The sequence below is a fragment of the Eumetopias jubatus genome, unplaced genomic scaffold (genome assembly GCF_037043125.1).
Source record: "Eumetopias jubatus isolate StellerSeaLion01/CBP00866 unplaced genomic scaffold, mEumJub1_p1.0 scaffold_109, whole genome shotgun sequence".
Taxonomy (NCBI): Eukaryota; Metazoa; Chordata; class Mammalia; order Carnivora; family Otariidae; genus Eumetopias; species Eumetopias jubatus.
This window is the reverse complement of record NW_028274915.1, coordinates 194,493-210,398: the sequence shown is the minus strand read 5'-3', so window position 1 is coordinate 210,398 and position 15,906 is coordinate 194,493. Positions and strand designations below refer to the sequence as shown.

Here is a 15,906-nt window from a genome sequence, read left to right as displayed (position 1 = left end):
ATAACATGTACAAGCTAAACATCAGAAAATACTTAGTAACCCAAAGAAAAAAGAAATCAACAATCTGAAAAAACAAAAAAACAAAAAAAACCCCAGGAATTCTATTTAGAACGCTCATGCCTTTAAATATCAAATTACCAAAGGCTGACATAAAATCTTATGCTTTCTGCGCTTGAATTCTGTTGGTGGAAGAAAGCAGGAAGGAACGCGGCGCAATCCCAACACGACAGCCTCCTCCTGTGCAGGCTTGTCCGCTTTGTAAGCGAAACCTCAACAGGTCAACTTGAGGCTACATAAATAAACTCTGATGTGCTTGTGATCTCTTGTGAAATCTGTTATGCCCCCGACATGTGGCTGACAGCTCAGAGGCTACACTTGTGTTTTCCGAGTGTGAACACTCTTCAAGTCTACCTATGACCACAGACTCTTCAGAAGGCTGCATGTTACACGGACGCGCATTCCCCAGGCTACTCTGTGAATGACCCAACGCTGGACAACTGCCCTCAAAGGACAACAGTCTGTCACTCCAGGGCTGTGTCTGTGTCACCAACAGGCCACATGAGGTGAGCCCTTGTGTTTACTCAAAGTTGATCCTCCCTGCTACGCTGAGTTGTACCATCACCGTCATCTGACTGTAGACTATTCTCATCACCCCAAAGAGAGAGAAATCCCACACTGGACAGTGGTCACCCTCAGCTCCTCCAGCCCCCAACCCCTGGCAACCACTAGTCCAACTTTCTGTCTCTATGAATTCGCCTCTTCTGGGTGATGTGGCCCGTTTAGCATTTTGATGAACAGCCAAGCTTCCTCCCAAAGTGGTTATAACCCTTAACGTGAGCTTATTGGCCATTCGTATCTTCTTGGGATAAATGTGTGTTCAGATCCTACACCCACTTGTTAACGGTGTCATTTGTCTTTTCACTGTGAAGCTGTAAGAGCTCTTTGTATTATTCTGGAAACAAATACCTCGTTAGACATGGGATTAGCATATGTGAGAGTACAAATATTTTCCCCCACTCTAGGTTATCATTTTATTTTCCTGATGGTATCCTCTGATGTCCAGAAGTTTTTAATTTGGATAAATACAATTTAAGTTTTTCTTTAGTCACTTGGGCTTTTACCGTCCAAGATCACAAAAATTGGCCTCTATGTTTTCCGCCAGGAGTCTTACAGTTTTAGCTCTTCCGCTGAGGTCTATGATCCATTACGAGGGGTTTTCTGGGTATGACCTGAGGGAGGGGCCCAACTTCCTTCTTTCGCATCCAGCTGTCCAGGTGCCCCAGCACCATTCGTGGAGTGCACTGAACAATCCACCGGACGGTGTGAGCATCCTTGCCGAAAACCAATCTGTCATGAATGTAAAGATTTATTCCTGGACTCTACGTTGTGTTCGTTGGTCTATTCATTTCTCCTTCTGCCAGTCCCACACCTTCTTGATTACTGTGGCTTTGAAATGAGCTCTGAAATGGGGAAGCAGGAGTCCTCCAATGCTGATCTTCTTTTCTGGGTTGCACTGGCTACTCTGGGTCTCCTGCATTTCCATATGAATTTTAGAGTCAGCTCGTGAGTTTCTGCCAAAAAGCCAAGTGGGATTTTTGACAGATTGTGCTGAATCTGCAGATCAATTTGGAGAGTGCTGCCACTGTAACAATACTGTCTTTCAATTCCTGAACATGGGATGACTTTTATTTATTTAGATCTTTGATTTTTTTTAAAAAAAATGTTTTATTAGTTTCCAGCAGGCAACCCTGTATTTTAGCTAAATCTATTCCTATTGTTTTCTTTCTGATGCCACAACAACGGAACTGTTATTGTAATTTCATTTTCAGATGATCACTGCTGGTATACAGAAATACAAGTGGTTTTGTGTATCTATGTTGTACCCGACAACCTTCCTACCTCATTTCTTAGTTCTAACATTTCTCTGTGTGTGGACACCTCAGACTTCCCAGTGTACAAGATCACGCCACTGTGAAAAGAGCCCAGGCCTCCTTCTTCCCTTTCTATCTAGATGTGTTTTAGTACAGGTAAAGACAGAGAAAAAACTATGAAAATCCAAAGCAGGAGACACCAAAATATTCTCTTAACAAACTTAGTGTTATCAAAAGCCTTAAAGTTTGCACACACTTTAACCAAACAGTTTCACTTCTGGAAATTTATCCTAAAAAACAAAACAAAACAAAAAAACAAGGATCCCAGCAGCAGCCAATATAAAAAACTGGAAATAACCTGAATGTCTATAAATAGGAAATTCATGGTACACCCATATGTTGAAATACTGTATTTCCTGAATTCAAAGATGCGGTTAGTCTCAGGTGGGAAGACAATACCACTTTAAAAACAAAAACTCTAAGTCTCAACTGAGTTTTAGTAACAGGAAACATAACGCATCCACCGTAGCAGGAAATACAGTTCTATGCAGCTGTTCTCATGCAGGAGAATATTTACTGTTGCACACCATGTTCACAGTGTATATGTAATTCTTACAATTCTACTTGTGACCCCCTTGCCTTGAGAGAGAGAGGGGACAATGGCTGTCAAGCCTATGTTCCTTAGAGACTGAAGACAGTATTGTCAGAGGAGTGGCTCTGAATCAGGCAAACGTGGCACCATCACCGGGAAGGTTTTCTGCACTACAGATCTGCTCGAGCCCTCTGCCTGGGACGTGTACTTTCACCTCCCCTCTCCAAGGAACAGGCCCACACATACATATGTCACCTAGACTCTCCAGGTCAGTCTGCCTTCCACCCTGGACACCTATGACTTAAAGACAGCAAAAGTTACTTCTCCATTCATCAAGTAATTATAAACCACAAAACATAATAGTTCCTAGTGCTTCCAAGAACTCAGGAAGTGAAAATAAGCTCTCATTTCTAAGGCAGTAATATTAGAGAAGATCACCAAATAGGGGCAGGTCCCAACTTCTGAAACTGGAGGGAAGCACTCTTCAAGGAGACAGAGCCCTGGTCACAGGCAAAGACTGCTAGGACCTGCAAGCCACTCTGGGCCACACCTCAAATCTAGGGTTGACCTGAATACAGGACAGATGTGCAGGACCAGCAACAACCAAGAGGTGTCACGCCCATACTACCATGTCAGTCGCCGGCATATCTACCCTGAGAAAAGCCCCAAGAGCCAGCCTTGCAACATAAAGCAGGTGACGAGAAAGGCACAGCCGATGCCATGCCACCATTTCCTTCTTAACAACTGGAGTCTACCACACATGGGCCTCCACCTTTAGGGTTTAGATCTACTGGGTCGTAACTGGATCAGAACAGACCGGTGGCCTATGGAAGATGTGGACAAGTGGCCCCACAGGAGTACCTGGACCTTCCCGTGACCTCAGCACCAAGCAGGTCAAAGATGGAAGCTACAGTAATGCCACCTAGAAGAGCCAAAAGCAAACCCAAGAGGGTGACGGTATTTCACAGCAAAACCACAGTATTTGTGGCATCAGTCTGTCAGTCACAATGCCTGACAGGAATGTGTCACACAGCCGGTTCATGGCCCGGGACTAAATCTTGTACCACAAAGTAGAATTCCTTCTTCCTACTTCTCCGGATGGCCCAGGGGCCATGTGGAGTAAGTGCCAAAACAAGAGGTATTTTTATAAAAAGAGAAAAAATTCTACTGATATATCATGTATTAAATATTAAATTATATAATTATATAATTCTATTGATAGAATATCAGTTTAACCACACCAGAAACTTTTCTATGTATTTTAAATAAGCTACCTTTTAAATGCCACAGAAACGCTCAGCTCTACTTAAGACAGGGAAACTCAGACACAAGCAGCACACGTACCTTTGCAAAGGTCACACTAAATGTGCAGCTTATGTTAAGCATGTTTGTCTCTGGACAGCAGGAGGTATAAGTCTAGGTATGATTTGGTTTCTCCTTTCTATACTCCATCCACACCTCCAACATGCAGAGACACTAAGAAGAAAGAGTGGACAGAAGGAAGGACCGAAAATCAGAGTCCTCGCAGACTGACTGATCACCTACGCAGTCTATCTGGCTTTCCATTAACAAAATACCATGAACACAGCTTATGTGGAAGATGCCGTGTTAACGATCCAGACCTCCTTTATCTAAGAACCGCTTGCATGGCTAGATCTATTCTACCCGATTAACTGATAGAAGCATTACAATCCGTTTTCTTACTATGATTACACTAGCTTTTCCTCAAAGAGCTGCTGTGGAAACTGAATGATGCAAAAGGTAATCTTCATTCTGACACAAGAATGCAGTAAAATCACTTATTTTCAGTTTGCTCTCCTGTTCTATGGCAAATATAACAGAAATTAGATCAGAGCTGAAGCTAGTAAATAACATTGCCCAGAGTGCTTGATATAGAAAGATTATTAAACCATCACTGTCTTCAGAAATACCCTCGAGGTGGAGAGCAGAACAAATGTGAAGTGCCCTGTTTAAAACTAGTGGACGTGAGACGTAAGATTTTATAACTGCCGGCTGTATGATGGTTTTATGCTTCCCTGGCAGGCTTCTGGCAAGGAGGAATCTGGAAATGCTAACTAATTCCTTCCTCTGGGCAACCTTACAGGTACTTACAGAACCTGAGAAAGCAGGCAGAGAAAAGACGTCAAACACTGAGTGTGTGTGTAAGGACCACATGCTAGTGCAGGCCCTCGACACAGGACAGGGCCAAACACAGTGGTCAAGAAAGAGCAAGGAATCGGGAGCTAGGAAGGAATCCCGCTGAAGCACACCTCCTTTATTTAAAAAAAAATATATATATAGGGCGCCTGGGTGGCTCAGTTGGTTAAGCGACTGCCTTCCGCTCAGGTCATGATCCTGGAGTCCCGGCATCGAGTACCGCATCAGGCTCCCTGCTCAGCAGGGAGTCTGCTTCTCCCTCTGACCCTCCCTCCTCTCATGTGCTCTCTCTCTCTCTCTCTTTCTCTCTCTCAAATAAATAATCTTTAAAAAAAATTTAAAAAAAAATAAAAAATATATATATTATGTGTGTGTGTATACATTTACACATTTTAGATGTAGATTTAGTTTAAAGGTTCTTTAAGTTTGCCTAGATTAATAAAAAAGATCTTCTGTATATAATATCTGAATTTTCAGTTTAAAAAAATTTTTTTCTGAGGTGACTTTGGATCAACGAACCAATATACCTCAGCCTGCCTCTTGGATTCAAAGGTGAATCTAATGGACACATCACCCTTTTAAGAGTTTTGCTAAATCAGAGGTTAAGATGTATATAGCAGTGCAAGCATAGATACTAACAAATCTTCAGTATCGATTATCTGATGAAAGGCATCGATCGTGGCTGCTACCCAACCAAAGAACAACAGGACATGGTTTCGTAAAGCAGACCACTTCTGAGGTCTAATGGTGCGGTATGAGAGCAGGGACATGAGAACCTGGCCAGGCATGTCACCAGGCAACATTAAGCGTTACGCAAATGGGAAAAATGGGCTTTTCATCTTTCTTTGGGGCCCCTGACACACAAGTGCAGCAGAGTAACAATGTCCCTTCCCTGAACACCGCAGCAGGGGCTGACCTAGGCACTTCTGTAAATGCAGTCGTTAATTCTCACACGCCAACAAGAGAAGGACTAAGTACTTCCAACGCCTCTAGCTGACAATCGAGTCAGAGGACGTAAACATCACACGGAAGCACAAGAAGGACAGGCACTGACGCTCACACGCACGCTCTCACTCCAGCTCTGGCCGACACAGTCAATTCTGTGCATGAATTCCTCATCAGGAATCCATCTAAAACTAACATTTTCTTTGGTTAAAAGCTACTGAAATCACAGTTAATAGGAAAGATGCAAAAGCAAAACAGAAATGAACACACTTTACCTTAGATTTTTAAGAAGATCTTAAATTCTGAGACTATCACTGCTAAAGTGAATTTCAACCCAAGATGGGAGTGAAACTGAAGAGGTTCAGGGCAACCTCGTGAAGCCGGGGATAGAAAAAGTGGCCAGAAATAAACACACTGAAATCGTAAGTATAGTTGTGTTTTTAGGATGAGCCAGTATTTTCTCTATGCTCTAAAATTTCTGTCATGCTCTACTGCTTTTATTGGAAACTGGGAAAAGTAAGGAGCAGTCTGTCACTCAGACTTCCAGGATGCACACAGCCTAAGGGGTCTCCGGCTCACGTGCACAGGGAACAACATACAATCACAGTGACCATTATAGCAAAGTCTGTAACTGTGAAAAATGAGAAGAAACCTCAAAGTCTCTTTTTCTGGAAAGATGGACATGTTCATTCAATGGAGTACTTCAGAGAAGTGAAAAGTGAATGTGTCATCATGGATCCATTTTAGAAATAAATGATAAGCCAAAAAAGCGTGATACAACAGGAAACGGACAGTAAGATAATCTTTATATAGATTTTTTAAAGCATGCAAACAATACTATTATTTTAGTGACACAAACATAAGTAGTAAAATTATTAGGAGATGTAACAACTGAATTTCAGACGCAGAACAGAAGTTGCCTGCGGGGGAAGAAAGGTGCGAGGAACAAAGCCAACAGTCTCTGTCCTCTCTCCAGAGCTGTCCGGCCTGAACCAGCTGTGCTGTCCTGTGACAAGTGGGGTCCGAGCCTCAGTGTCCTTTGTGTGCTGTGTGACACCCACAGACACAGACAGCTCCCTCTCCCGCTCAGGAGGAGATGGGAGCCCTCACTGACCTGCCTTCCAGCACAGCCACCGCGTCCCTGTGCTCCAGCAGCACCCCAGCACCCGGCCCCTTGGCCTGCACATCTCTTTTCCCTGTTCTGCACACGGCCCAGCCACTCTGCCATCTGGAGAGCATTTGAGTGCCGCCCCTCAGAGGGGCCTTCCTTGACCACCCTATTTAAACAACCCCACTGTCCTCCAACCTTGCTAATTTAAAGAGTGGACATGTATTCATTCATTCGGTGATTTTGTATTTGTAGGACAATGCAGTGACTTTCACCGCTCAAATCCATGCTACTCGAAAGTCTGTGTGGATGGGAGGAGGGGCTAGTTGAAGGGACCCCGTCAGGGAGATTTCGGCCCCCTCTGCCAGTCCTCCCCGGTGCATCTGAGAAGACCCTCTCTGGGGGGCCAAAAGGAAGCAGTACGTTTTTCCAGGTGAGAGGAAGAAAGAAGGCACACATTTTGTCTGTATAAGCTGAAAATTAATGAAAATTATTGGCAAACAGCATCAAACCATTAAAACAGCATTATGTCTGAAGTTGAAATATTTGATGTTAAGTGTCATCTGCCTTCCAAAAACTTCCCCACACTGAGCTGCCAACCAGAAACTGTCTGGACTACTGACTGAGCTACTTCAGCCAAAAGGGAAGAAGTGCCCATCTCTCAGGATGCCAAGAGAGTCACTGAGGAGACCCCACCCCATCGTTCCCAACAGCGCCATCGGCATGGGGGAGCCGGGCTGGAGAGACAGACCTGGTATCACAGGGCACGTACAGGATGCCCCAAGGAGACCACCCCCCATGCCCGCCAGCAAAGGCGCCCAGTGGCCTTTGAGCCAAGACGCACAGGCAGCGCACGGGCCCAACACCCCTGGCGAGGCTGCGAAGTCGGTCAGTGGCAGAGCTCTGGAAAACCCTGTAAGTGAAGTCCAATGGTGCACAGCAGCAGTATCATGCTTCTGAAAACCTGATCGATTTATCTCTCAACCATCTCCACTCTGAAAACCAAATACTAAATATTAATAATTTAACTTAATTTCAAAAATCTTTTCTTTTACCAGAGAAGCCCAGTAGGTGTAGAGATAGCCTATTTTCAATGCTGGCACAAACTGTGAGCAGGATAGAGATTCAAGAAAAACTTGAATTGTTCATATAAAACCTAAAAAGGAAAAGAAAAAATTAACACAATCTCTCCAAGGACAACCTTTAAAACTTCAATTAAATAATTAAATCAGCACAATAGCTAACTATATTTCCATCAAACAGTGACAATATGCCCTCAGTTACAGTAAATTAAGTAATTCTGACACTGGCTTCCCAATAACTAAATTACATATATATTTATTTAAAATTATATTTAAAATAAACTGAAAAAACAATTAGAACTTCCAATTATGTTAAAAGCATCCTCTAAAAGTTTTTATTTTCTTGTATACAATTTCCAGTTTTGCACACTCCTCTGTAAATCTCTGTATGTATATCAAAGCAAATGAGATAGCGAAATCTTCCCAATGTAAGTCAATAAGTATATTATTTATATACACACAAATGTGTATCTTGATAACTCAGAAACTCTCAATGGGAAAGTTCTATTAACCTTATATTTATGAAACGGTAAAAAATAAAATATAATAGCCACGTTTCTGAACACGAACATCTGGGTAGCTTTAAAATAACTGAGCGAGGGGCGCCTGGGTGGCTCAGTTGGTTAAGCAACTGCCTTCGGCTCAGGTCATGATCCTGGAGTCCCGGGATCGAGTCCCACATCTGGCTCGCTGCTCAGCAGGGAGTCTGCTTCTCCCTCTGACCCTCTCCCCTCTCATGCTCTCTATCTCATTCTCTCTCTCAAATAAATAAATAAAATCTTTAAAAAATAAAATAAAATAAAATAAAATAACTGAGCGAACAAGCAAAACATACACAATTTGACTTCACAAAAACTGTCTTAATCTCCTCTATTTACTTCTCTCGAAGTATAAGAAATAATGACATAAAAAAGTATGTGAATTGCACACCAACTCCGGAAGACAGCGACCTATATATTCTTTATAATCTCTTGGCAGTTGATCTGCAATAATATTTTCAAATACAAAAGAAGTATCCTTCAACAAAATTTTAGGAATGCAAATCCTGCAACTTTGTTTTTGTTTTTTAATTCAAATAGAGTTATTTTTAAGGAAGAAAACCCAAGAGCCAGTATATTAATAGACTTCTATTTACAAATTCTCAAATTATTAAATTTAAATTGAAAATCAAAATGGAACAAATTTCATGTTTATAGATGAGAATAATTCAAACGGCACACTATCATTGCAATTAAACTTACAACCTTGCAACTTCCAAATCAAAATCTCTTTGGATGCCATTTTATATGCAACTTGGAGGGTATGGAAATTTTAACAAGAGCAGAGCAATGGGTTAAGTACTTATTGTTGACTTTTTAAAGAGTCTGGAACCACAGTTTTTATATAATGAAGTTTTCTACATGACCATACAGCTGTTTGTGCAACTCAAAAATCAGCTACAATGATAACACGTTTCTATTCATAATCATATTCAATTGCTGTCTAAAGATGTTTTGAGTCATTTCATAAATTAATCTCAGCAGGAGAGAAAGCTCTTTCTCCTCAGTGATTTCTTTAAAATCTCAGTTAGCATAAATTATATCTATTAGCAATTCAAAAATTGCCATTTGTGCTAAAAATGGCATAGAATTCCTACTGTGCAATTACCAAATGTTTCTAAAATACTACGTTTTAGATGAAAAGCCTAATTTAAGAGACAATCTAAGAACGAGAATTCACACGGTAACAGTGGTGCAGCCACACCAACAGGTGCTCTCAGGACACAGCCCATCCTGGTGGGCTGCAGGGATTTGCTCTGGTCAGAGTGAGGCTGCACTGTGGGCTTTAAGCCACTGTAATCAATACTCTGTTGTCTACTGAATGAACTTTGTGACCTTTAGGAAAATGTACAATGCTTCGCCAATCTGCGAGTATTTAAAATTTAAAGAAAACAGGGCGCCTGGGTGGCTCAGTTGGTTGGGCAACTGCCTTCGGCTCAGGTCATGATCCTGGAGTCCCCGGATCGAGTCCCGCATCGGGCTCCCTGCTCAGCGGGGAGTCTGCTTCTCCCTCTGACCCTCCCCCCTCTCATGTGCTCTCTCTCTCTCATTCTCTCTGTCTCAAATAAATAAAAAAATCTTTAAAAAAAAAATAAAATTTAAAGAAAACAGTAACTTCATTCAAGAAAGATGAGAATATTTATCTGCCTGAAAGACAGCTTACATTTTATTGTCCTGACAAAAGAGCTGTCTTTTAATGACGGAGACAGTAGTTTTGTGTGTTTTACTAAAGAGTTAATTAGATATGAAGCATTCACCAACTATTAGATGGATGGGGGAGGGTGGTGAGGGGCAATCAATGCCCAGTATAAAATCAGCATGATTATTTAAATTAAAACATGAAAAATAAAACAGCCCTTATTTCACTTTACCAAGACATTTTCTTGTAAAGAGCGTAAGAGCAAATAACTAGAATGTGTCAGAAACTTTGATATAGAAATATAACCAGTACCAGCTTCCTTTTGCCTTTAGAAAGACGAATAAATTGGTCTATAAAAATAGGAAATGTACAAAAACCAAAAATTAGTCAATCATCCTAAATACATACTCAGTTTTGTAACTTAAGCCAAAAATACCACTAGCAACAAAAAAAGTAATCAAATATTTAAACTTCATTATTTACACCTAGCATAATACCTAATTAAAGATAACTAATGATATAACAACATAACATGGCTTGAAATTTATAATGTGAAGTAGAAAATATTATCTATAAATGCTTATAGATATTTTGTTACTGAGTCACGTTTCTATAAAAAATTATTTTACTTTCAGCATGAAGTTCCTTGGCAGGCTTTAAACTTAACATTCCACTTCACCTCCAAACAAAACTTAGGACTTATTTTCTGTTAATTTAATTTAGGCTTGATTATTTCTACAATAATATAAATATATTTATCTAGGACTGAAGTCAAACTATAAATTTTCTCACCTTGAACTTCATGATGTACCCATTAAAAGTGCGCATGAATTATTTAACAACTACTTGAAACATAAATGGTTCAAAAGCAAAAGGTCACTGATTTGGACAGGACACAATTAACGGGAAAAAAAATTAAAAAATAAACAAAACAGTGAAAACAAAAGGAGCCAGCAATCTCTGATATGAAACCCATTCTTAAGAATGTAATAGTCTTACCCCAGGTATAAAGGTAAATACATTGTATTTTTGATTTTTTATAGAATTTCTGGGACGCTTTTCTTCACACTTTTCAGGATATCCAAGCCACACCGTGCGAGCTTTCAGTTCTCTCTTTCTTTGACAAATATTTATCAGCCAATCACAGCAACTGCATGAAACAAAAGACACTCGTTATATATGCTTTTTAAAAAATGTTTAAATTAATGCTACATATTTAGAGCCAATACTGATTGTTTCTGTATTTACCAGACACCGAAAGCATATCTAATGTTAATCTGTAAAGGTTATCTTCAAATAGGTTATACTGAAATAACTTTGACATAAAACACTGAAAGAGACTTGTATGAGTGCATAATGACTTCTAGAACCTCAGGCAAATGATCTTCCCTGTTTAGACCCTCTCACTGACAAAACCATTAAGTTTCTGAAGCAATCAATGCTCTTCTATGAGGAGAAAAGGAGAGCCGTGTCGTTTGCAATTCTCAATACACCGCTCAGTGATCTGATGACAAAGGTCCTCGGACATCTACTCTCTCAGGTAATCACTCTTTTCCTCTCTTAAAGAGGACTATTTTAGTAGCATTAATAAAAAATTAAGACTTACGGCTCCATTCAACATTGGGAAAGAACACTGATGTTTAAGGGGATAGGGCTAAAGCTATCTTCCAGTCCGTCCATGTGCCATAGTGTCAGGACTCCAGCAGCACAAACACTTCCACTTCCTGGACATCCAAACCATTATGTTTGGATAGAGAGAATAAACTTTTCTCAAAATACTTAAGAAAATGGTGAAAAGGTATCAAAATCGCCTAAACTAAGCATAAAATAAGAATCGTGAATTTAAACTTCAGCATTAACAGTTTGGCTTTGCTCAAATCTCCAAACTGCAGAAGGAGACCTAGAATGGCTTATGAAGGCAGGTTGTTGAACTGTATCTTCTAGGTGTAGTCTGGGCTACACCAGCAAGCCAGCAGCAAAAGGCAGAAGCTCTGAACTTCACTCTGTGACAGACTCAGCCGAAAAATTAACATGAAGTTTTGTGTGACAATGTCAGTCTCAGGAGGTGTGATTATAAAATGAAGTTGGCATATCAGGACTTCCATCTTGAAATCACTGCATGTCTTCCACGGCAGGTGGGGAGGGCGCACTAGCCCTTTACTCCAATCACACTGACATCAATCTTCAGAAGTCGCCTTACTTTGGATAGCATCCACGGTGGCATCCTATAAACTGAAATCGGTGTATCTCTACTGAGTATCTGCCTATTTCGTAGCTGTGCACAGAAAATCTTCAGTCCGGAAGGACAGGAGTGTGCCCTCCAGGTGTGGGCATCCACCTCTCGCCCGCCTGCAGGACTGGGAGCACTGCTACCTTGAGGAGCTCCCTTGGGATGGCAATCCTGAGTGCCAGGGGCACAGCCAAGCAGGTCGGTTCTAAACCACCCCCCTAGGACCCATCCCACTTCAACTTTTAAGAACAGATAGCATCCTCCACACATAAAGGATACTTTTAAATCCCAGCAGTTACAAACCAGGCTATTGTTAAAGCGATTTAAGATTGCCACAGTACGTATTCCCGCCTTTACTGCCTTTTGTTGGCGGCGGGGGGGGGGGGGGGGAGGGTTAAGTAGATTTCAGTAAAATATCAGGGATATGTGATCTTGCTCATGCTTGAATGAAACAAAAACTTAAGTAAGGCTTCAAATACAATATAATCTGCTTCAAATCACTCTTTCTCACCTCCTGTCGCTTTCACCACGCGGCCTGCCCCAAGGTCAGGCTTCTAGCGAGGCTTCTTCCCTCCAGCACGACTCCCCTGGCCACCGGCAGACCTCGCGGCCCCACACGCACCCCTCCCCGCAGCACCAGCCCGCACAGCCCAGCGCTCCAGGGGCGCCTTCCCCAGTCCTTCCCGGCGGCAGCTCTGAATCGCCAACCTCACTAGTTGCACACAACACGTTCTCCTGAGGCGCGAACACCTCCGGTCCCGCTGCACCAGACAGACGCGCCGTGCGAGCTCGGAGGGGCTCTGCCCTACTCGGGATGTAATCAGTCCGACACCTGCGGCGGCACCACAGCGACGGGAGACTCACACATTTTACACAGGCGGGAACGGGAGGCCGGAAAGGTACATGATTTCTCTGAGACGAGACAACCAGGCGGGGGCAGAGCGGAGAGCAGAGCCCGACTGCGCGCTGCCCGTCAGCGCAGTGCTCACGCCGCCCCACGGCAGGCCGGGCCAGTCAGAACGCGGCAAACGCAGGGAACAGACGGCACAGGAGCGCCCAGCAGCTCGAGGGGCTGCGTGCGCGTGCGCGAGAGCGCGGGTGACGGGACGGAGCGCGCTGGGGGGCGGGGCGCACCGCGGGGCGCGGCCGGCACCGCGCAGCCGCCCTGAGTCACACTCCGCCGGCTCCAAAGCTCCTTCTGGCACAACAAGGGTCCGTGCCTGCGCTGCCCAGCGAAGCGTCCACCGGCCGCACGTGACTATTTTCATACGAATTCACATGAAGTGCAATAAAAAGCCCAGTTCCTCGGTCACATTAGCCACATTTCAAGGGCTCGAGAGCCGTCCTGGCCACTGGCTCCCACAGTGGACACCACAGATCTAGACCATTCCCACGTCACGGGAGTGTCAGGGGCAGGGCTGCCCGTGGGAAGCACAGCGCAGCAGGTCCAGCAGATGAGACACAAGCCTGCAGCACTGCGATGATGGCGAAAATCCTCCAGCGAGGTATTCAAATACGAATTCTTGTTCTGAAACACCTCACTGCCTAATATGACAGTTTAACGTACACAAGTCAGACAAATCTAAGATGAAATAGAAGACAGGCAAAATTAAGTGTGTGAAAAATAAATACAAAATTTAGGAGACGTGGATTTTACCGAGTTTACGGCAAAAGGCTCTACAAATGCAAAACCACTCTGTGCATCACATGAACGCTGCAGACCACAGCCAGAAGAAAAACCTCAACACAACACACTGTGTGCTGTACCTGCAACCGACGACCCACGAAGTTCCAAAGCCTTCCACGCTATAAACTCTAAATTAAATACCAGGGGCTAAAAACACATATAACTCAACAGTTTACTAATTTTTTTCTCTACAAACTGGTAGAGGGAAAAAAAAAACCCAAGATCCCCAGACTTCCAAGATGTAACTCAACTATTTGTAACACTTTGCTACTAAGAACTATCAAGAAACAAAAGTGTTATTACTAATTATTTCCTTATGCAAGCACAGAAGCAAGTTGTCGTTAGCCATAATCAAATCACACGCTATTTCACAAAATTAAATGAAAACAACGCTTGAGGTTTTACAAGCCTGGAGCACCACCAGATTTGCCACTGGATGATGCAGACAGAAAGCAGGACCAGAAAGGAAGACAGGTGACTTGAATGCAAAGAGTAAAGGGCATAAACACCAAACATTTAAAACAAAACAAAACAAAATCTGTAACCCAGAAAGTAAATGTAAGCCTTACTAAGTTGTAGAGCTAAGCAGGAAAATAAAATTATGGACAATTTTTTAGTAAAATATACTGGTCAATACTGATACGGAAAGGGAGAACCTCAGAGACGGTGGGAGAAAATAACCAGGAGCCGCAGCTGATAATACTTCCATGCAGACGGAGCATTTTCTAAATGTGTGATCACTCAGGGGACACTCCCCATTTATATATAAGTCACCTGCCATCATCAAGGCAAAGTGACACTAAATCCAATATTGCACAAAGTGTATTCTTCCTTACAACATTGTAGGATTAGCAGCTTTTCACAAAGGCCTCTATAATCAAAGTAATACTCTCATATTAAATAAAGTATCTTTAATATACCAAGATCCTGTCTCCTAAAGCTTGAACTAGCCATAGTTATATAACTCCCAAACTTCAGAGAGCCTTCTTCCCAACACAACCAAATTTAGACACTTATGCTATCCAACAGGTACCCATGGTTACCAAGAGCAGCACAGCCTACTATCTTCTTCAAAGATTAGCATCTCCCCACGCTTCTGCACTGCACATGTGCTGCAGATTCCCTGAAAGTGTAGAGACCCACTAAGAACAGGAACAGTTCCGGTGTTTGACATCCCGCCCCCGCCCCCGCCCCACCTATCCAGTCCACTGTTCCTATGAAAATGCCCTCAGTGGCTCCACTTTCCTAAGGGACAAAGTGACTTTTAGTAAGAAGTGAAATCTAAGTCTCATGAGAAAGACACCACCACCAGCCCCAGAGAACTAGCGTATCGACGTGCATCACAGGAACTCACAGGAAGGACAGTCCAAGTTTTAGAGGGCAGATTACAGTAAAATTTCAATGTGTCAGAGCTGCAATTTTTACCAAATAATAAAAATGAGAAAGCAGTTTTTAAGCCATGAAGAAATTAAAGCCCACTCAGTTGCTAAAACTAGGAAGAATAATTTTAAAATAAGCCTCACTAGTCAGAGTCTACAGAGATACACTGAAATACTTACAACTCATTATTGTTATTTGCTACCTACCTTTATTGCAATATTCACCAACATTTCCTCCTACAATTAAACTAAGTAATTTTATGTATCTCCTACTCATTGATCCAACACCTAATAATGTTAATAAACATTGTATTTTATAATGCTTAACATTTAGGGGGAAAAAAGTAACAAATACTCAAAAATAAAAATCTGTAAGAAATGAAGAAAATAAAACGAATCTAAGTTGTTAGATGTACAATTTTGTTGTGTAAGGTGCAGTTTTTATTTATTTATTTTTAAAGATTTTATTTATTTATTTGAGAGAGAAAGAATGAGAGAGAGCATGAGAGGGGGGAGGGTCAGAGGGAGAAGCAGACTCCCCGCCGAGCAGGGAGCCCGATGCAGGACTCGATCCCAGGACCCTGGGACCATGACCTGAGCCGAAGGCAGACGCTTAACCGACTGAGCCACCCAGGCACCCAAGGTGCAGTTTTTAATTTAAACAGTAATTTCTCAGT

At 42.4% G+C, this 15,906-nt stretch overlaps 1 protein-coding gene across 24 annotated transcripts in view; it reads right to left on the bottom strand.

Moving 5' to 3' along the window:
• LOC148161614 (putative phospholipid-transporting ATPase IIB) overlaps positions 1 to 15,906 on the bottom strand; it is an 83,815-nt gene that overhangs the window by 38,833 nt on the left and 29,076 nt on the right. For all 24 annotated transcript variants that reach the window (XR_015767467.1, XR_015767468.1, XR_015767469.1 and 21 more), the window contains one exon: positions 10,933 to 11,083. Coding sequence is in view for 12 of the 24 variants with exons in the window: in XM_088020693.1 (XP_087876819.1) it covers positions 10,933 to 11,083 (151 nt within the window). In the remaining 12 variants the exon portion in view is untranslated. The remainder of the gene's footprint in view (positions 1 to 10,932; positions 11,084 to 15,906) is intronic.